At 58.2% G+C, this 20,171-nt stretch overlaps 1 protein-coding gene across 1 annotated transcript in view; it reads left to right on the top strand.

Annotated features, from left to right (window-relative positions):
• Window positions 1-19,223, top strand: part of SND1 (staphylococcal nuclease and tudor domain containing 1) — a 424,132-nt gene extending 404,909 nt beyond the window's left edge. Inside the window, exons 17-24 of the mRNA XM_059074202.2 lie at window positions 4,977-5,165; window positions 10,177-10,318; window positions 13,701-13,824; window positions 14,738-14,807; window positions 15,805-15,918; window positions 16,666-16,869; window positions 18,457-18,501; window positions 18,613-19,223. Of these exons, the coding sequence (XP_058930185.1) occupies window positions 4,977-5,165; window positions 10,177-10,318; window positions 13,701-13,824; window positions 14,738-14,807; window positions 15,805-15,918; window positions 16,666-16,869; window positions 18,457-18,501; window positions 18,613-18,678 (954 nt within the window). The 3' untranslated portion in view covers window positions 18,679-19,223. The remainder of the gene's footprint in view (window positions 1-4,976; window positions 5,166-10,176; window positions 10,319-13,700; window positions 13,825-14,737; window positions 14,808-15,804; window positions 15,919-16,665; window positions 16,870-18,456; window positions 18,502-18,612) is intronic.
• Window positions 19,224-20,171: the final 948 nt, after the last annotated feature.

Genomic DNA, 20,171 nt, shown 5'->3' with positions numbered 1-20,171 from the left:
GTTCAGGCCAGGTGTTCAGTTCACTGCAGGCTAAGGTTTAGGGAAGCCTTCACAGGAGGGTGGTGTGGAAGCTGGAAGAGCTCACCTCGCGGAGCCTAGTTCAGAACCACAAAATCAAAATCCCCACCCACTCTGCCAGTATCAAGAGCACAGGACAGGAGATGTTGGCAGGTGACCAGACCAGCAGGGGTGCACAGTGAGACAGCACCTCGGTGTCCTTCAGTGCCTGAGGATCAGGTCTGACCTTTGAACATCTAGGCTCTTGCTCTGTCTTAACCAGAGTTACCACCAAGCCGCCTCCTCCACGTGGCACCATCCCTTCTCATAGTCTCTCCGGAGGCAGTCGCCTCCCCCCAGCTCCGTGTGTTGCTAGGTCTCGGCTTTCGGCTTCTGTATGAGCATTGAGGAGGGGGAGTGAGGAGGAGAGCCGTCATCTGTCCCTTGCTGACATTGCTTGTGTCCACGTATACGCACAGTCTGTGGTCCCCTCAAGGCCATTATCAGCCCGCCTGTGTACACACCAAATGCCCACATACTTATGAAGTGTTCTGGCAGCCTGTAGTAGTCACCCAAGGCCTGACCTGCCTGAGGTCACGTGCCGCTGTAGGAGGCCTCCCAAGGAAGACGGTGAGTCCAGATCTCTTCCTGGGACATTCCAAGATGCCAAAGAGACAGGTTAACCATGCTGTATAACGCTTCGCACTGTACACAACACTCCATGAATAGTCATCTCATTAATGCTGCGGTAGCAGAAAGAAACCAGAGGAGGTTTCTTGTGTGTTTGACAAGAGTGAGCCTCCCCTAACTCCTGTCTACAGTTTGAGGCAGCTTGTAGGAAATGGCTGTCTATGTATCTGTATATAGTCCATCCTCATTATACATGAGGCCATATTTGCGAATTCACTTAACTACTAACTTTTATTTGTAACCTCAGTCAGTACTCCTGGTGCTTTTTGGATCATTTGTAGATGCGCACAGAGTCACCTGGTGAGCACATTGCCAGCTAAGGCTGCACAGGGGCGGTGGCTCTGCCTTCTTGTTTCAGCTCTCATTCTGCAAACAAGTGCCCTCCTCGTGGTCTATTTAGTGCCACGGTTTTCCGGTTCTTGCACTCTTTGTTGTAGTTAAAAATGGCCTCCAAGCGTGGCGATGAAGTGCAGTCTAGTGTTCCTGAGTACAAGAGGCTGTGATGCGCCCTAAGGAGAAAATCCATGTGTTAGATAAGCTTCATTCAGGCATGAGTTACAGTGCTGTTGGCTGTGAGTTCAGTGTTAATGAATCATCAATATGTATTAAATGCAGTGTCTTTAAACAGAAACACTCAGAGAAGAAGGTTATGTTTTGATAAGTTGATAAAAATGTGACTAGAGTCTTCTAGGAACCTAACCCTGTGTTTCCCCTGGGGGCAGTGGTTCAGGATTCCCTAATTCCTTGTTCATGATGACTTTATAGAGATAAGTACCCCCAAATAACTGTATATAAGCCTATGCATGTGTATATGTGTATATTTTTTTAATTAGGAGAAAATATCAGAAATTTGGGTCTTAAGGCCGAGTCTTAAAGTTGAACACGGAAACAGAGCTTTTACAGATACGGACCCACATAACGTTATAGTCTAAGTCACAGATTCCTAGCGGTCAGTATGAAAGAGAGACATGATGAAGGATGAACACATATACCCATCTGGGAGTGCCCTGCTGAACCCTCTGCTTGGTTCCCATGCAACTTTCCCAGAGCTAAAGAGTCAAGACTTCGATCTTCAAACTGAACCCCTGTGCCCATCCAGGCTGGGGCCTGGCCAGAAGGATAGACATGGCACGGGGTGAGGGCAGAGAGGCCACGGAAGCCCAGAGTCTCAGGAGCCCTGGGAACGCAGGCCCAGCCCCATCCCTCCACTGAGCCCCGCCCACCTTCCCCTGAGGCCCGTTGTTTGATTGAGAAATTACTGTGGTGGCGCAGCTGTAATAAAAGGGGAAGCAGAGACCCAGGGGCGACAGCTTTATCTCCCTCTACAACCCAGGATGGATTGGGCGGTAGCACAGTGCCCAAGGCCAGAGATTTCTCTTCCTCTGCAGCTGGCTGAGCCCAGGGGCTTGTCAAGCCCAAGTTAACATATTGATTGCAGGAAGGGAGTGGCTGGGTGAGTGTAAAGCCAGAGCTCACCTGCCGAGAGAGCCTGGCTGCTCCCCAGCAGTTCTGGCCCCAGGTGTGGCTAATAGTCACTGGGGCCGCCCTCTAGTGGGAGCCTTGAGAGGCTGGCATCTGGTTTGTGGCCTCAGAGGGTGAGATGTGAATTCGACATTGGCCTTGTAGAGTGGGGTCTGAGCGTGGGCACCTCATAGGAGAGAAGGGTTGTACCTGGCCAGTTGCCTCTGCAAATCCTCTCCCTGAGGTTCTTGCCTCCATCCCAGGAACCTGGTGCCAAGAGAAGCCATCAAGCTTCTTGTCACACCGGCCCACCACAAGCCTCAGGCTGGGAGGGAGGCCTTGTGCTCGAGCAGGGCAGCCGTCCCCGTTTTAGGAAAAGGACACCTGGCAGTGAACACGTAGAGGACAAGAGGTCGGGAATGGGGGGTGCTGGCATGGGCCTGGGCTCCGTGTTGGTCCGGGAACTGTTCCAGTTTGATTGGCTTTCAGCTGGTCACGAGCAGGTGTCTCCTGAGCCCCCAAATGCAAAAGAGCCCAGTGGTTTGGTGGTGGGAGCCTGCGTCAGCACCCCGTCCGTACTCTACCCGTCGTCTCATGAGCCCCCCAAGCACGAGGCAGGCAGCCCTCTGCTTTTCCCAGAATTCCCCTGGGACCTGCTGCTGCTTGGCTGTGGCGCGTTTGATAAAGGCTCGGCAAATGAAGGAGACGGTCTTGTCATGTACCATCCGCCCATTCCTGTTCTTGTGGGACCACTGCAAGCCGGGCAGCCTCTTCCTCCATCCTTAGCCCTCCCACTGTAGGGGCGCCCAGGGCTTCAGCGCCCCGGGCATTTAAAAGGTGGCAAAGGGTTCCTCAGGGAGTCTGTCACTCACCTCAAGTGAATTTAGGTGCCTTATTGGCTGATGAGCTCTTGGGGCCCCTGTTTTTTTATCTAGTACCATTTTGCCCACCCGACCTCTCCCACAAATGCAGGTCCTCCAGTAAATTAATTGCCAGAATTCGAGAAAGGAGATTTTGCCACCTCCAGGTGCGGACGCTGGTTCTCCCTGCTCCAGCGCTCGCCCGGGTGGTGTGAGGCCCCGCGTGGGGTAGATCCAGCCCAGCAGAGCCCAACGCCTCTGCCTGGCTGTCCCAGGGAAGTGCAGGGTGGTGGAGGGAGCCGGCCTCAACCCAGTGGAAAGCGGAGAAGGGGCGTCAGAGGTGTGCCTGGAGGAAGGAAGGGGACTGCTCCTGAGACAGAGGCCGTGGGTGGGGGAGAGGAGGGGAGGGTCTTTTCTGCTCCCAAGTCAAGCAGGCGGTGGGGAAAAAGGCAGCAGGGCAGCCTGGCATCTGCTCTCAGCTCTGACCCTTGCGAGCTCCACATCCCTTGTCTGGGCATCAGTTTCCCTGCCGACAAAATCAAGTTGGATTGGATGCGTATAACATCTTTTTCTTTCTAGCTCTCATAGTATTCCCTTCTGTGCCACACCCCAGCTTCAGGTGTCCTTGAACTTGCATTCCACCTGAAGGGGTAACGGGGCGGGGGGGTGGGGAGGCTCAAGTAGGAAGAAGAGTGTTCAAGAATAGGAAGCATTCAGGGTCCCACCTCCCTGGTCCTGCTCCTTGTCCCACCCCCACTGCCTTCCCTCCGCACCCCAAGCCGCCTCTGTCTGCGTATAGGGTATAGGGAGTCGTATCCCAGGCATCTCTCCCCGCTGAGTCAGGATTCCGCCAGGTGGGCGGGCTGCTCTCCTCCCCCCTCACCCCTCTGAACCTATAGCCCTCTGCCCTTGGCTGCTGCCACTGGCTCCAGCCCAGGCTTCAGAGAATTACCAGGTATTTAGACATTCATTTTATTGCTTAATCGAGCTTGAAGCCGTTTAAATTAATACAAGTTTTTACATTTGGCAGCAAAGGCTTTTACAGGCCCCTGTAGCAGAAGAAAGAGGTTGGGAGAGGATCAAAGAAGGAATTCCTCCTGGGCCATTGCCTTTGGTGGGAGCAGAGTCCATGCCGGGTCTGGGGTCCTGGGTCTTGGGGAAGTCCTCAGGGGACGAGGCGCGGGAGCCGCCGGGATCCTGCAGGATCTGGGGATCAGCCATAGCACGCGGCCCCGAGGCCTGGGCTGATGGTGGTGAGCTCACCCTTCCAGTTACGCTTTATTAGGGATAACTTCCTGCTGGAATCACCCCCGAGCTGCCCCTGTGTGGTAGTGTACTTCCTGCCCACATCTCTCTGCTCACCTGTCCCCTTCCCTCCTCTCCTCACCTGGCTTTCGTCCCACCTCTTTCATTACCTTCATTAAGCATCACTTCATTCAGCTCTTCCGAGAAGAACACGAGTTCCCCTCTCCGCGGATATCGCCTTGCTCCCCCAGGGCCCGTCTTCAGGGCGGGGCTGGGGTTCAGTGGGTGCTGAAGAAGAGTGGGATGTTCCCACAGCTATGGCGGCCGCCCGTCTCACCCCTGACCTTTATCTACAGGTTTGTGCGCACGCACACACACACACACACACAGAGCTTGCATAAGCTAAGGAGAGTCAAGTTTACCCCAGTAGCTCTCTGCCAAGAGGAAGGGGAGGGGATTTGAGAAGAGAGGGGAGTTTTGAAGTTGCTTTGTCAGTGACGTATCTGGCAACGATGGTTCTGGGCTGCGAGAGGCTGAAAAGTATAGGCCAGCTCACAGCACTCAAGTGAAGGGTTCTAAGAGGCTCCCACAAGCTCCTACTCTGCTTGACTCATCCTTCCAGCTACTCCTGTCCCGTGGAGTGATGGTGGTGGCAGTGGCCCAGGGCCACTCTCCTCCGCTGCCCACCCTGGGCCCCTGACGCCCCCTGTCTCTGCTCCCCAGGTGGAGGTGGAGGTGGAGGGCATGGACAAGGCTGGCAACTTCATCGGCTGGCTGCACATCGACGGCGCCAACCTGTCCGTCCTGCTGGTGGAGCACGCGCTCTCCAAGGTCCACTTCACTGCCGAGCGCAGCTCCTACTACAAGTCCCTGCTGTCTGCCGAGGAGGCCGCCAAGCAGAAGAAAGAGAAGGTAGGCTATGGAATTGGGCCTGGCTGGGGAGGAGGAGGTGGCTGCCCTCTCTCACCCTCCCCTCCACCCCCATGCACCAGCACCGCTGTCTCCATACGACAGACAAGCGGTTCTGTCACCCCTCCACGGAGTGACCCCGGTTGGCGTTGGTCTCAGACCCCGTGTCAGGAGCCCCACGCTGAGATGGCCCAGGACCCGCTCTGAGCGCTCCCTGTTGGGCAAGCTCGGGTGGCCCTGGAGCAGGAAGCTGCCTGGAAGGTGACTTTGGAGCCCCTGGGCCGCAGGAGACCAGGAAGCCCTCCCTCCCCAACCCTGCCCTCGGTGCTCTCGGAGAGGCCGGTTGGCCTGCAGCCCAAGTCTGAATTTCCTTCACGTTGCCCTGCAGGGAAGCCCATTTTGGAAGCTGCCCCAGGAGATGCATAAAGCTGTTAGGACAGCAGATTTACAGCCCATCGGTGTCTGCAGACACTGCATTCAGGAGACAAGGGGGGTGGATCGGAAAGCAGCTTTTGGAAACAAATGGACGATTAAAGAACCCAATGGTTTGGGTGATGGGAGCCGGGCTCCGCCCCCAGCCTGTCGCCACTGACTTACAGCCCAGCACCGATAATGGGGATAAATCAGCTGGCCACCAATTTGTCAGGGCTTCTCTGAGTTTGAGGAGGATTTCATGGGACAGCCATGCTGAGCCATAAATTTGTTCCAGGAATAAACGTTTCTTTCCCCATGGGGCAGCCATCTGGCTTACAACTCGCCTCTCAGAGCCGAGGCCCAGACACCTGCCAAAAGGAGTTTGGGGCCCAGAAGGCTCCTCGTCCTCCTCCTCACTCCGGCTCTTCCCACCTGTCCTCTAAGAGAGGACACATCACTTCCCCCAGGGCCCCGGTCCGGGACACCTTCTTGGATCTCTGTGTATGTCTTATTCCCATCCCCTAGAGATTAGAGCGGGTGACCGATACTACTGGAGGCTGAAGGACCCCAGGGAGAGGTGGCCCCAAAAGCCGAGACAGGTGGAAGGGACTGTCCATGGCTTGGAGGAGTGAGCAGGCCACCGTGGGGCCCCCAAGGAGATTCCCACCCTTCCTTGTCCCAGTTTGCTCACATTAAACCCTCTCTTCCTAGAGTGGTGGGGAAGCAGACGGCCTTGGCTCCTGCAGCAGAGGAGCTTCCTCTTGGAGTTCCTGTTTGTGGCAGCTGAACTTAAGACTGCCACCTCCATGTCCTCTGCTCGCCGCAGGGAAATGGAGGAGACGTGGTGCTGGGCCTCACGTGCAAAGGCTGAACGAGTTAGCAGCTGGGTGTCAGTGTGGCAAGCACCAGCCTCTAAGGCCCAGATTCTGAAAGCATCTTTGCCCCCTGGCCCTGTTCCCTGGCTACTCAGCACCTGAGCTGAGAAGCTATCTCTTCAGATCTGAGTGATCTTCTACCCTCTGAGAGTAGAGACCCCAGAGGGACCAAGGAGAGGACAGAGAAGGGAATCTGGCCAAAGATGGAGGGTGGTCCCTTGCTTAGGTGCTGAACTGGGCATCACTGTTTACTACACAGTGGATTTGTCTGAAAGAACCCAAGTCATCATTTCGCGGGTGCCACGTGATGGTGCTGAGGAGTAATCGCCAGTGATTAATTACTTAACTCGGGCTGCGTGGTTTTATTCCAGTCCAGTTAAAATGTGGCGCACCACCCTCAGGGTGGGGGCCTGCCTGCCTCCTCGGTCCCTCTCCTGCACACCTCAGCCTCTTCGAGGATCCCGGGGTGACCTCACATGACTTGCCTCCTCCTGGTGGGGCCGGCACCCAGGAGTAGTGCGGGCAGAGCCTTGCAGCGGCCCTCGGAGTTAGCTGCACTCCGAGAAGTTGGTGGTCCGCTGGGGGACAGTAAACTAAATATCTGAGGTGTCCCCAGGATCCCCAGCCTTGCCCCACTGGTGACCCCACGAGAGCTGCCTTAGCTGTCGAGAGACAGGCACATCTGGGGTTAAAAGATCATCGCGGTACCTGTGAGCTGACTGAGGAAAGTAATACTGAGAGATTTTGTGAGACCAGGAGCAAGCAGAAGTCTTAGGTGGGTGTGATTATGTGCGTGTACATTTCTGAGCAGGTCTGTCTGGGGAAACCCCGCAGGGCTGTATTCCCAGCTCTGAGAATTTAGCTGCCTCCCTGCCAGGCCTAATTCCTCCCTGCCTGTGCCTTGCAGACACCTCTCCTCATGAAGCGGCTAGTCAGGCCCTCCCCTTCCTCTGTAGGGGGCTGATGCAGGGCTCCCCGCTCCGCATCCTTTAGGGATCCTGGGCAGGTCTGAGGACCAAAGAGGGAGCCGCAGATGGCAGCTGTCCGCACTGTTCCCTCATCGCCCCTCCCCATTTGTGCCCCATGCCAGCCCCACCCCCGGAGCCTCCTGAGCAGCGATATTAAATAGTATTTAGAAAGGAAAGGCTCCAGCCAGTGGAACCTCGGTCCACACTGCCCCTCGTCTGCCAGGAGGCGCACCCGGGGCTCCCCGGGGAGGAGGGAGGGCCAGGGGCAGGGTGAGGACAGGAGGGGAGACAGCCTCTACTCCTGACCTGGCCCCGGAATGCAAAAGCCATCTGAGCAGGACAGGAAATGACGTGACAGACCAGCGTGTAGCAGAGGAGGGAGGGGCCTCCCTTGCCCACTGCCCACTTGTGTCTGTAGCCAGGGCTGTGGAGGGGTCACAGAGGGTGTCTTGCCAATGTGTCTGTCCCCTCCCTGCCCGGGTTCTGCAGGGGGCAACAGAAGCCGGCGTGGGCAAAGCAGGCCCTTGTTCTAAGGGTGGGGACCTGGGCGGCCAAGCCCATCCAGCTGACTGACTGCTTCCCACCAGGAAGCCACACTGACCAGCTCCGGAAGGGACCCCGCACGGCTCCACGACTGAAGGGCCAAGCCCGTCCTCTCTTACAGGAGGAGCTCTCCCTCTTCTGCCCTTTAGCACCCTCCTGCTTCTCGCGTCTTCTCACCTCAGGAGGCAGCAGTGTACACCCCTCTGCTCCCCTCCTGCTGCCCCGGGAGATGTGGGAAGCGCACCGGACCACCCCGTTGCCGCCTCCTTGTAGGAGAGGGGCCTTAGGGCCCACCTGAGGCTTTGTTTGCATCATCCGTGACCTCTAGCCCGCTGCCCGCCTTCCAGGGAGGACGCTCCACCTCCTCTCTCGGAGGAGGAAACCTGATGCTGTCGCCTGGGGCACCTTTACTTGAGGAGTCGTTAGCAGTTTCTGCTCTCACCCTGTCAGTCTGTTCCCAATTCATCCACACAGGAAGAAGAGCCTCCCTCCATACAGCCGTACAGCCGAGGGAAGCCGGTTGGGGTTAGGATTGGGGGCCTACGCAGGAGGCAGTGCAGGGTGATCTGTGTCTCCAACCCGCTGTGTGCTGGGAAAGGAGGGAGCAGGATGGGAGAGGGGAGGGCCGCTGACTTGGTCTGGAGCCGGTAGGGGCACCGAGTGCAGACAGATTGGAGGGTGGTGTGGTGGGAAATGGGGGCAGAGGACAGACTGCTGGGTCAGGAAGGCCACTGCTGGGGAGAAGGCAGAAGTTTGGGCCCAGGTGATGTCTCTCCCATCCCTCTGCGCCACCCTCTGGCAGCCTCCCCCGGGGCTCAGAAAGTCCCTGTTGCTCGTTCCATTTCTCGGGGCCCTTGCCTCTCCTAGTGGAAGGACACACACTCGTGCCACATTAAAAGCAGGAGCATGGCCTCTGCAGGTGTGGCCCAAAGTGGTTCAGTAATTCCAGCCTTCCTGCCCCTCAGCTGCTTCCTGATGCCCCCCAGGAGTCCGTGTGTCAGCTGCGTGATCACGTGGTCATACCCCACCACCTCTTGCAAGGGAAGAAAAGGCGACTCAGAGAAGGCATGTGACTTGACAAAAGTCACACAGCAAAGTAAAGGGCAAAGTGAAAAGACCAGAGTCCACATCTCCCCACCTACAACTTTCTCCATCGCTCAGTACTACCTTTTGTGTCCAGCGGCCCAGTCACTGCCAAAATTCCCCTTGAAGAGCTCTAGGGCCAGGCCGCCTGTGTTCAAATCCTGCTTCTGCTACATCTTGCAAGCCTGTGTGCCTCAGTTTCTTCATTTGTAAAACCAGGGGTAATGTTTATACCTTTTCAAACGGTTGTCGTGTGGATTAAATGAGCTAGTACTTGGATAACGTTTAATGTGGCAGCTAGTAAGCATATATGGTTTGGGCTAATATTTTATCACCACCCCACTCATTCCTGTGTGTGTGTCTCTGGGACCCCGTGTGTGGTCCAGTCCCCCGGACTCCCCCCCCCGACTTTCCAGCGCTCAGCTGGAGAACCACCTCCCTCCCCTGCTATGACAGGCCTCACTACTGGGATAATCTCCTGGCCGCAGGATTGGATTTGACGTGCTGTCACCCCAAATCAGTTTCTGAGCCGCTACAGCCCTGACAGTGCAGGGCTAGGGGAGGAAGGGAGAGGGAAGGGTGCAGGGGAGTGGCCCAGCTTCTGAGCCGGGGTCAGAGCCACCTGCTGGAGTTGAGAACACAGTGCCAGCCCTCGCCTCCTCGCAGGAACGCCTGTGGCCCTGTGACAGTGGGAGGGCCTGGAGAGTTCAGAGTGACCCCCGCAGGGTGGTATGAGGGAATGAGATGGGGACCCAGCACCACTCCAGCACCGAGGTTCTCACACACTGGTATGCGTGGGAATGGGAATCGCCAGGGAGACTTTGGTTTTGACTCACTTTTCCTGGGACCCTGAGAGCACATCCTGATTCGGCAGGCTGGGGTGGGACCCAGGCACCTACCTTTTCAATGGGCTCCCCAGTTGCTTCTGATGCCTGCCAGAGCTGCTGGATGGGAAGTGCTCTCCCCACCGCCGCCCAGAGGTAGGAGGGTTCCAGGGGCTTATCCTCTGGTGGCATCACCTCCACGCTCGCTCGCCGGATCAGTGACTCCCCTGCCCAGAGCCCCTTTCCTGGCACCCTTTCTGACTTCACTTCCTAATCCCCTCCTCCCCTGTGCTGACCACACACGCAGGTCTGGGCCCACTATGAGTTGCAGCCCGTGGAGGAGGTGACGCCCATGCTGGAGGAGAAGGAGCGCTCGGCCAGCTACAAGCCAGTGTTTGTGACTGAGATCACCGATGACCTGCACTTCTACGTGCAGGATGTGGAGACGGGTGAGCGCACAGGCGCGGCCCCGGGCTCCGCTGCCTCACGGCTGCTGGCATGTTCTGGCCCGCCTCAGGGCCCCTCTGTTGAGTGGGAGGGAGGGACACAGCCCAGGGCTTCCGGGGGGCCTCCCCAAATAGCCTGTGGCTGCTGCCCACCTCCCGGACCCCTGCGCCGCACTCGGGGCCCGAGGTCGTTTTATCAGCTGCAAGTGAGCCCCGGAGCGGCCGAGGCTGAGCAGGTCCTCTGAGGACTGGTGAGGTAACCCGTTTTGTCTGAGTGGTGCTCGGAGACTCTTAGGTGATTGTTTTAGTCCCAGACACACCCCTGGCAGGGCTGGGCGGGAGGATCTGTAGCCCTCAGAGTGTATCAGGAAGCAACGGTCAGATTGTCTCTGTGTGCTCAGGCAGCACCAGCCGGCTCTGCTCAGTGCCTCTCCCCCTCAGCTTCCTTGGGAGGGGAGGAGGGGGAGCCTGGACTTGTCTCTGCTGGGGTTTCTCCTCCTCCAGAAGAGGTTGCCACAGCCCTGAGTGGTAGCCAGTTGCCATGGTAACTGGCGGCACTCTAGGGGAAGTCATCCCCAGAAAGTCTTTCTGAAGGACCCTCTCTCTCCACCCTCTTCCTTCCTCCTGGCCTCAAGCACAGCACACCGTGGCCAGGGTCCCCTCGGCAGAGACCTCAGGCTTCTGGAGGAGAGAGGGCAGTAGATCCGGCTCTCACAGCAGCTGCACTGGGGCCCCTCCAGCCCAGCTTCCCACCTTTACTCCCTTCACTCTCGCCATCCTGACCTCCCTCCTCTCATTGCCACCTCTGCAGGGAAACATTTCAGTTGAGGTCGGAGGAAAAAGCTCTCAGAGCCAGCTCTCTGTCCACGGAACCAGATCCTTACAGGACGGAGGGAACTGAGGGTGTCGATGGCACTGGAGGCAGCCCCATAGGTGGCAGGGTGCGGCTCTGCCCGCCTTCCCCGACCCCACCCCCAGGCCCACTCCAGATTGTCAACAGCCTCGCCTTAGCCGCCTCCCCTCTAATGATATTTCTCAGGCAGGTACCTGCTTTTGTGGCAGTGTCATTTCACCGGGAAAGACTGACCATCTCGAGCCCTGGGCTGGCTATACTTGGGAGGGGAGCGAAGCCAGGGAGGGGCGGAGATGGAAATGATGAGCCTGAAGGATTCGGTTCTCTTGTGGCCAGCTGTAATCCTGGTGAGAGGCGACCCAGCCATTGCCTTGGGACTGAAGCCGGGATGGGGCCTCCAGGCTGGGTGGTGTGGAGTGGGGGGAGTCTGGGTGCTGGCCCAGGTAGGAAGGAGAGCTATTCCTAAGCACAGGAGCCAGCGAGAATGGCCCTTGGAGAGCTTGGGGAAAGAGAACTCAAAGAAGACCCTGCCTAGGGTACCCCAGCTCCCAGGCAGGCTCCACCTGGCCTCTGGGTCCTGCTGGGTAGACCTGCCTTGAATAAGAATGGGCCCCGGAGTCTCCAGGAGACAGAGCTTAAGGGTTCAAGACCTTTGTCTGCATACGCTCTGTGATCTCAGAGGCTTCCTGTGCCAGCTCTGTACCCCACCTGGCTGTCTCTGACTGCTCTTGGAAGCCAGGACGCTGCACTGAGTGGTAGCCAAGGCAGGTAATAGGGAGAGAAAGAGAACTTGGGGGAAACCGTGTATTGTTGGAAGATTGGAGGAGCGAGTGAGGTGCTGTGTGGCACACCACCTGGATAGGTGTAGGCTCCAGAGAAAACCCTGCCTTCCATCAGATCCGTGAAAACGAGCCTCAGCGTTCACAGCCTCCCTCTCCTGAAACCTTTTACCCCTCTTGGAGGCAGGGACATCCTCTGGCCCTGTTTCCCTTCTCTTAATTAAAGCCTGCCTTCGGGAGGGATCTGGTGAAATGATGACCACATTGCCATTGGCTCTAAATGACCAACCGGGCTCTGTGTAAGGTCTTCCCAGAGGGCTTTGTCTGCTCGCAGAACTGTTACCTTGGAGCAAAATAATAATAATAAAAATAGACCAAGTATAGCAGGACCTTGTCTGTGTAGAGGTAGCTTCTTAGTCCCTGAAATTTTACTGTCTGGGCAAGGAACGCAGGTGCAGGAGAATGGAGGGTTTATTACCGGGCAGGGGGAGGGCAACGCCTTCCAAAAAGTCCCCGAAACCGTCCTGTGAACACCGACATGGGGGCCCGAGAGTGTGGACAGGGTGCGCGCCTGCGGGCCCCTCTTCAGCACTGCAATCATCAGGCACCCTGCACAGCCGGGGCTTTACTGGGTCTCTTGAGAGTAAGCAGAACGGAGTGAGCTATGGTCTGTGCCGTGAAGGAGCTCCCGGTGTAGTGGCAGAAACATAAACCAGACAGGGAATGGATAAGGCCCACCGTGACAAGCGTACCAATGGCTGTCATGTGTCAGGCCCCTGTAACAGAGTGGCCGGGGTCCCTGAGCGTGGGGGGGGCGAGTCCTTCACCACCACCAGCTGCCCTCGCCTCAAAGAGGGAAGGGGGAGCAAAGGGCCTGCTGAGAGCTGGAGTCGGGCCCAGAGGGAAGCAAAGGAGAAGCCACTGGGGGCTGATGCTCAGCGGAGTAGGGGTGAGGGGCTGTGGCAGGAAGGAGCCAGGGGAGGGCACTGAGAAGACCTTGGGGGTCGGCACACCCAGTGAAAAACAGACCAGCAGCAGGGACTGATGACCCAGGGGCAGTGGTTCGGGAAAGACAAGGCCAGGAAAGGGTCTCCGTCCCCGCAAATGAGGAGGGCAGTGAGTTGGCGTGGGACGGTGGGAGCCCAGCCTGGCAGCACTTGGAGGTTCAGCTCAGCATGTGTCTCACAGGGCGCGTCAGGTCAGAGTGTCCACATTTGAATAGACTGAGACCGGGCCCTGCTGCCAGACTTGTTCCCCACCTTGCACGGCGCAGATTCTGAGGCCCTTTCCTTGTCCAGGCTCGTATGGGGCCCATCCTTCAGCTCCACTTTTAAACCCCAGGAGACATTGCAGAGAGTGGCTGCTGTCCGTCACCGCCTCTGTGGCCCAGGCCAGGGACCGCCCTGGTAGGAATGGAGAAGGCTGGTTGGCCTTGGCCTTCCTTAGTGTCCACTCATTTTCTCTACCTCCTAAACCAAAGCCCAGGAACGTTCCCTAGGGCGTCTCTGGCCATGACCAGTAGATTGGAGAGCCGAGACTGGAAGACTGGGTGCCTCTAAGGCCTGAAGTGTCAGCAAGATAACTGTGAAACCTCCTCGACCAGGGACCAAAGAGGACTTCCCTGTGGGATGGGGGAAGCCAGTGCCACGGGCACCCTACAGCATTCCACATCCTGCCCATTCCCCAGCCCCATCTGGAGATGATACTCCAAGGCACATGGCACCCAGGTCTCACTCCCTGTTCCTCCCCACAGGCACCCAGTTGGAGAAGCTGATGGAGAACATGCGCAGTGACATCTCCAGCCACCCTCCCATCGAGGGCTCCTATGCCCCCCGCCGGGGCGAATTCTGCATTGCCAAATTTGTAGACGGAGAATGGTAGGCCACCTGGACCCGAGCAAGGCAGAGTCTAACGTAGGAGCAACAGTGGTTCTGTCCCCAGGGCCCAGGCCTGCAGAGCCACTAGCCAGACTTCAGGCATTTGCCGTGGTGGCCGTGGCAATGGCCAGCTTTCCACTGGGTGCTTGTTCTTGACCTTGGCCAGCTCTCTAGAGTGGCCCTCTTTGTGGCCCATAGCCTGTTTGCGGCCTGCTCTTTAACCCATGGTTTTTCTGCAGTCAGCCTCTGGCGTAAAGAAGTGTCCCTCCTCCTCTCTCCTGGCCTACTCCTTTGGGGGAGCCCTGGCTGGCTGGAGCTCTCCGACACCCCCCTCACCCCACGCAGGAAAATGACGTCAGGGCATGGGTAGGGGGTGGGGTGAGGGTGGAGGCTGGTGCTCAGTGAATCCGGACCAGCCGCCACCCTCCACCCCAGCTGTGTGGGACGTGAGCTGCAGCGCTCACAGGCTGCAAGAAGGTCACTTATGTCTGATCTACCAAGCGTGGGGCCCATGGCCTTCCCAGGGCGACGAAGTGATGTGGATGCGTTCCCTGCTGTGGCTTCCCAGGCGGATCTGCCGGCGAATTCCAGCTGCTGTTTAGTGTGCTGGGTTCGAACAGCAGACGTCAGTCTAGGCGCTCGTCTTGTTGCTTCGTGCCCCGGGGACACACCAGTCTGCGCCACACGCCGCCCTCTCCCTCCTCTGCTCCCAGCTCTGCTCTGGTTCCATTAAACGGTGGCCACGGCACCCCGAGCTCTGGAGTCCGAGAACTGCCCTCTGTGACACCCGTGGGTGTTCTCTCTGAGCCCGGGCAGGGAAATGCCGTAGCCCCTGCCCTGCCATCGCTGGCGCTCCGGGGAGACCGGCCTCCTCAGGGCTGTCCCTTGAGTTCTGCCTGTGATCCCACTGCAGGTACCGCGCCCGAGTGGAGAAAGTCGAGTCTCCTGCCAAAGTACACGTCTTCTACATCGACTACGGCAACGTGAGTGTGTGGGGGGGGTCAGGTGCCGCCGGGGACCCTTCAACACAGCAGGCCCCTAGGTCAGGTCCGTCTGCCCTCTCCAAGGCCCCTCTGAGCTTTAGACTCCCTCCCTGACGGAATGATGAGAGTGTGGGCCCCTCTGCTGTTCCTCTAACAGGCCCGTGACCCCTGAGTGACTGGGCAAAACTGGCATCTCTGGTCGGAGGCCTGTGAGCACTGCGTGGTCCTCTGTCCGGGCCCCAGCCACAGCCCCGGTTCCTCTTCCGCCCAGCGTCTCTGAAGAGTGGGTCCCTGAAGGCCCCCGGTCCACATGCTCAACCGGGTCCTTGTGTGCTGATCCCCAGCGCAGCCCAAACCCAGGCTTGCCGGGAAGGGGCTGGTACCCCTGGGAGAAATGCCCCTTGGGTTGGGCCTGGGAGTCTCCCAGCAGTAAGCAGGAGAGAATGCTGTCGTTCAGAGCCGTGTCGCTCCTGAGGACCAGTGTGGGAGGGCCGTTAATAGAAAGCCCAGAGCTGGGCCACGTGCCCACCTTACCACCCGGGAATACGCAAAGGAAGGGGTCCTGCCAGGCTGGGGTTCCCCCCACACACCTGAGCCAGAACCACTAGCAGGCGGGGGGCTGCCTGGACCCTCGTCTTGGAGCGCTCTTCCAGCCAGGGCCCCCCCAGCCTGTGGGAAAGGGGTCAGGGAGCCCATGTCACAGAGGGAAGGTATTGGGGAAAAGTGGAGACAGTGATTAGAGTTGAGCTACCAGGTTGGGTATAGAGTAGGAGCCACCAGGTGTGCCACCACCAGGCCCAGCTTCCCACCTCCCAGGCTTCGCGGACTGGGCGAGTCCGTGTATGTGGCCACTCGGAAATGAGCCCTGGGGGGTGGGGTGGGGTGGGGGATGGAGGCCCTGAGTTAGAATCCCTAGGGGCCTGGCCGTGCGAGTTGTCCCCCGAGAGCAGGGGAGCTCCGAGTGTGTGATGCTGTTGGCCTGGTGTGTCCTCCGCAGAGAGAGATCCTGCCGTCCTCCCGCCTGGGCACCCTGCCACCTGCCTTCAGCACTCGCGTGCTGCCAGCTCAAGCCACGGAGTACGCCTTCGCCTTCATCCAGGTGCCCCAAGACGTGAGTCTCCACGCCTTCCTTCCTCTCAGCGGGGACTGTCCCATGACACTCAGACACTGCTGCGGTCCCAGCACGTATCTGCACGAAGGAAACCCAGCCCCGTCCCGGATCCCACACCTCCCTCACCCTGGCCCCCTCTCACCACGGGGCTGAGCCCCCGGCGCGGCCCTGGTTAGTGGCCACTGTCTCTAGCCTCTTGGGCTCTCGGCTGCAGTGGTCTCCCAGCACTCCTTCCAGGCTCAGAAGATGCCGCCAGAAGTAACTGCCCCCAGACAGCTCTGACCGTGTCATACCTCTGCCGAAAATCCTCCACTGAGGTCCCACTGGCTGATGGGAGGAGTAGAAACAATGGTGATGGTCTGTTAGGCACGGGAGAGGGGCGTGGCCATGGACGTTGAGGGAAGGTGGCATCAGGGCCTCTGAGCTGGCTCTTGAGAAACGGGGGAGCCCGGTGAGCCAGGGCACGTTGGGCGAAGACTGGTCCAGCAACCGCAGCCGGGTGTCGGGGGCCCTGTCTGCCCGGGCAGGGAGGTTATTCTTCGTGTTGTAGGCGGGAGGGGCTGTGGGCAAGGGGGCCCTTCATGTCCAGAGCCTGTTTCCTCCCTCGTTGGGGTCTACGCCGGGAGTGAGGTGATGCCGGCACGTGCTGGGCAGACTTCCTTGGAGTCCGTGAACAGGACCCGGGGCCCTCACGGCTTGTGGCCGGCGCTCGCCTCTCCCGCTGACCGGGGTGTGTCCCTGCTGCAGGAGGATGCTCGAACAGACGCCGTGGACAGCGTGGTGCGGGACATCCAGAACACGCAGTGCCTGCTCAACGTGGAGCACCTGAGCGCCGGCTGTCCCCACGTCACCTTGCAGTTTGCCGACTCCAAGGGGGACGTGGGGCTGGGCTTGGTGAAGGAGGGATTGGTCATGGTGGAGGTGCGCAAGGAGAAACAGTTCCAGAAGGTGGTACGTGCTGCGGATGCGGGGTGTCCCTCGCGCCTCCCACCGCCGTCACGGGGGGACTGGAGGGGACCGCACCGGGAGCCAGAGAGGGAGTGGGGAACCCACCGTCTTGCTGCTCCTGTTGGGGAAAGATAATGGATTTGGGTTTGTTGGGGTTTAAAATTTTAAAAGCTAATTACATCCCAAATTAATTGGCTGCTGGTTTGGCTGAAAACACAGCTGCAAACTGGAGCGGAAAGTTTGCCTTTGCCCGTACCCCCGGTGACAGGCTAGGAAGCTCTGCCAGGGGTGGCATGGAGAAGGTCACAGCCTGTTGTGCTGTCTCTCCCGTCCTCACTTGCTCCTCTCCCAGTCCGTTACCAGCTCCCAGCACTCGGCGCCACTCTGCCATGACACCCCTGCAGCCTGTTTGGAGAGGCGCAGGGCTTAGAGCTGGGCCTGAGCCCCGCCTCCCTCGTTCATGAGACATTTGGCCCTAGAGATCAGCCTTTGGAAGCCTGAGTCTCCCATCCATGATGTGAGGAGAGCACAGCCAGCCCGGCTGCTCGATAGGGTGGACCACGAGGATGGGGGCTGACACCTGGAAAACCTCCTTGCACTGTTCATTTGTTGATCACGAGGACCAGGCCTCTCCCGCTCAGCCCCATTCCCACCCAGTTTCCCCCAGCCTCTCCCCTTGAGGGAAGGGCCAGGCCAGTGGGAAGCTTGTGCCCTTCTCCGGTGCCCAGCTCCCCCGCACTCCTGAGTGGAGGGACACGAGCGGCAGGGTTGAAACCAGTGTTCTCTCTCCACTGTGCCCTTGCTTCCCCTTCTCCCGCATCTTTTGCCTTTTCTCTCTCCCCACATAATGATTGGTGGTTGGTGGCTCCATGGCTCTGGTTATGCAAGTTGATTAACTCATTTGGAACAAGACCTCAGTGTGAGTCACTTCTGTGTCTCATCTGGACGGGAGGTGCCTGACCACCCCTAGTCTTCCCCCCAGTTTCCTAGATCACTTCTAGGAGTTAGCTTAAGTTTCCCTATAACATTGGAGCTCTTAGTGTCCACCATATGAAGCTACCCATAGCATCTCTGGTGTCTAGAAACACCTAATGGGTTCGTTCATTCACTTACTCATTCTTTCAGTAAATGTTTACTGAGGACCGACAGATCTCAGTGAACAAGAGACGACGTTCCATGGAGCTTACATTCACGCATGAGGAGACAGAGAAGAAAATAAATATATAAGTCAACAAAATTAAATGTTAGATGATAAGTGCAATGGAAAAAGGGAAAGTAGAAGTAAAGAAAGGGACTCAGGAGTATGTCGGAGGGAGTGGTGGTGATTTTAAGTGGGGTCACTTGAGGCCTCGTTAAGAAGGTGATACTTGACCAAAGACGTGAACGGGGCAGGTGAGGTAGCCAGGTGGACAGGAGGGGGAAGCGTGTCTCAGACGGGTGAAACAGCCATCATGGAGAGTTGAGAAACAGCTAGGAGACTGTGACTCTGCACTCGGATTTTACTTGGAGGGAGCTGGGGATCCGTTGAGCAGGGGAGTGATGTGACCTGGGCCTCACCCTGACCACCCCTTTGTCCTCTTGTCCCGCCAGATCACAGAATACCTGAATGCCCAGGAGTCAGCCAAGAGCGCCAGGGTGAGTTTTTGCCTCCGGAGCCCCAGAGGGTGCTGAGAGAGAGAGGGGCTTGGCCGTTTGGGTCCCAGCAGGTCCCACCTCCCTGAAGAGCCATTTTCTGTTTTCTTGCAGCTGAACCTGTGGCGCTACGGAGACTTCCGAGCCGATGACGCAGATGAGTTTGGCTATAGCCGCTAAGGAGGGAATCGGGTCTGGCCCCCAGCACCGCTCACGCCAGTACCTCTTCCTCTGCCGGGAGGGGGTTTTCAGCTCCAGACCTCAAATGGGGGGCATAGATTGGGTCCAGCTTTGCTTCAGTGTACGGGAATGTCTTGTAGGGTGGCGTCTGGGCTGGGGACGGGGGGTGGGAGGAGCCCAAGGCTTTCAAGGGACAGGCCACTGTCTTCTGCGAGGACAGGCACTGCCATCCGCTGTCTCTCCCAGCTGATTTTGTTTCTCGTTGGGGGTTTGTTTTTTTTTAAAACTTGTCCTCAGATCAGGAAGAAACATGAAAGACTTTGTCCTATGGAGGGCATGATCCTGGCACCCAAGACCAGCTGGCACCCCACTTCTATCCCAGACTCCGCTTTTCCCCAGCTCTCTGTCCAGCTGTTGATTATGTGATTTCTCTGATAACGTCCATTCTCAAATGCCAGCGTGTCCACGTCTACCCCTTTGCCAGCCCTCCCCATTTCTGTATTTAAAGCTTTTGAGGCCCAATAAAATAGTACATGCTGTCTGCAGCCCTTATTGGTCATGGTGGAGGCCAGAGCCCAGGGTTTCGTCAGCCCCAGCCAGGAGGAGACCTGGGCATTTGAATGACCCCCGAGGTCTAATCCATATGCCTGGCCACACCCCCTAGAAACATAGCCAGTCATGGGAAGCAGGGCAGGCCTTCAGAGTTCCAAGAAACTCCTGGGGCCTGGTGGGTATACCTGACACCATGGCCATCATGCAGAAGGCTAGGGATCTCCTCTTTTGACTCGTCTGCACGTGGCTGCCCTCAAGAACCTTAGCAGCTCAGCAAGCAGTGCCCAGGACACTCCATGCAGGAAAGGCCAGGCTTGGTCCTGCCAGGCCCAGGCAGGAAGTTGCTGGGTCTGTCCTTCGGCAGGACCCACCAGAGGCCCAACAAGGGGCCAGAAGGGACTTGCCGAGGGAGATGAGGTGATTTCCCTCTTCCTGCTGTAACAGAAGGAAAGGCTGATGCCAGATAGGCTGGCACGGCATGTGTTAAGGTCAGTGGCCCCTGGTCCCTGCCCAGCTCCCTCCAGTGTGTGTCCACTGGAGAATGGAGCTGGAGGATGGGGGGGGGGGCTCCGAGAGGGGTCTGGGCAGCAGGCCGAGGAGAGCTCATCTCCCCAGGTTAGCTCTGGCTCTGTTTGACTTGACAAGGTGTCCCCCAGGGCCTCCAGGTGGAGCTGGCCATGGAGCTCAGAGACCCCAGGCTACTCCTAGCCCCTGAGGCGGGGGGAGCCCTGAGAGCGTCCACCGCGGTGTGTGCAGTGAGGGGCCTGCGTGCTTCTCGGGGCACGAAAGCAGGTGTACGCATGTTGGGGGCTCACCACTCCAGCAGCTGCAGTGTGCAGGGGACCTGCCCGTTCTCCCAAACCCCAGGGCCCCACCCTTGTGGCTCTGCCCTCCCCAGGCACATACTCTGGCGTCACCCGGTGGCCCGTCTTCTTGGCAGC

This window comes from Kogia breviceps, chromosome 9 (genome assembly GCF_026419965.1).
Source record: "Kogia breviceps isolate mKogBre1 chromosome 9, mKogBre1 haplotype 1, whole genome shotgun sequence".
In the NCBI taxonomy this organism is placed as follows: Eukaryota; Metazoa; Chordata; class Mammalia; order Artiodactyla; family Physeteridae; genus Kogia; species Kogia breviceps.
Note: the sequence above shows the minus strand (reverse complement) of the source record. Positions and strands in the feature narration are given on the sequence as shown.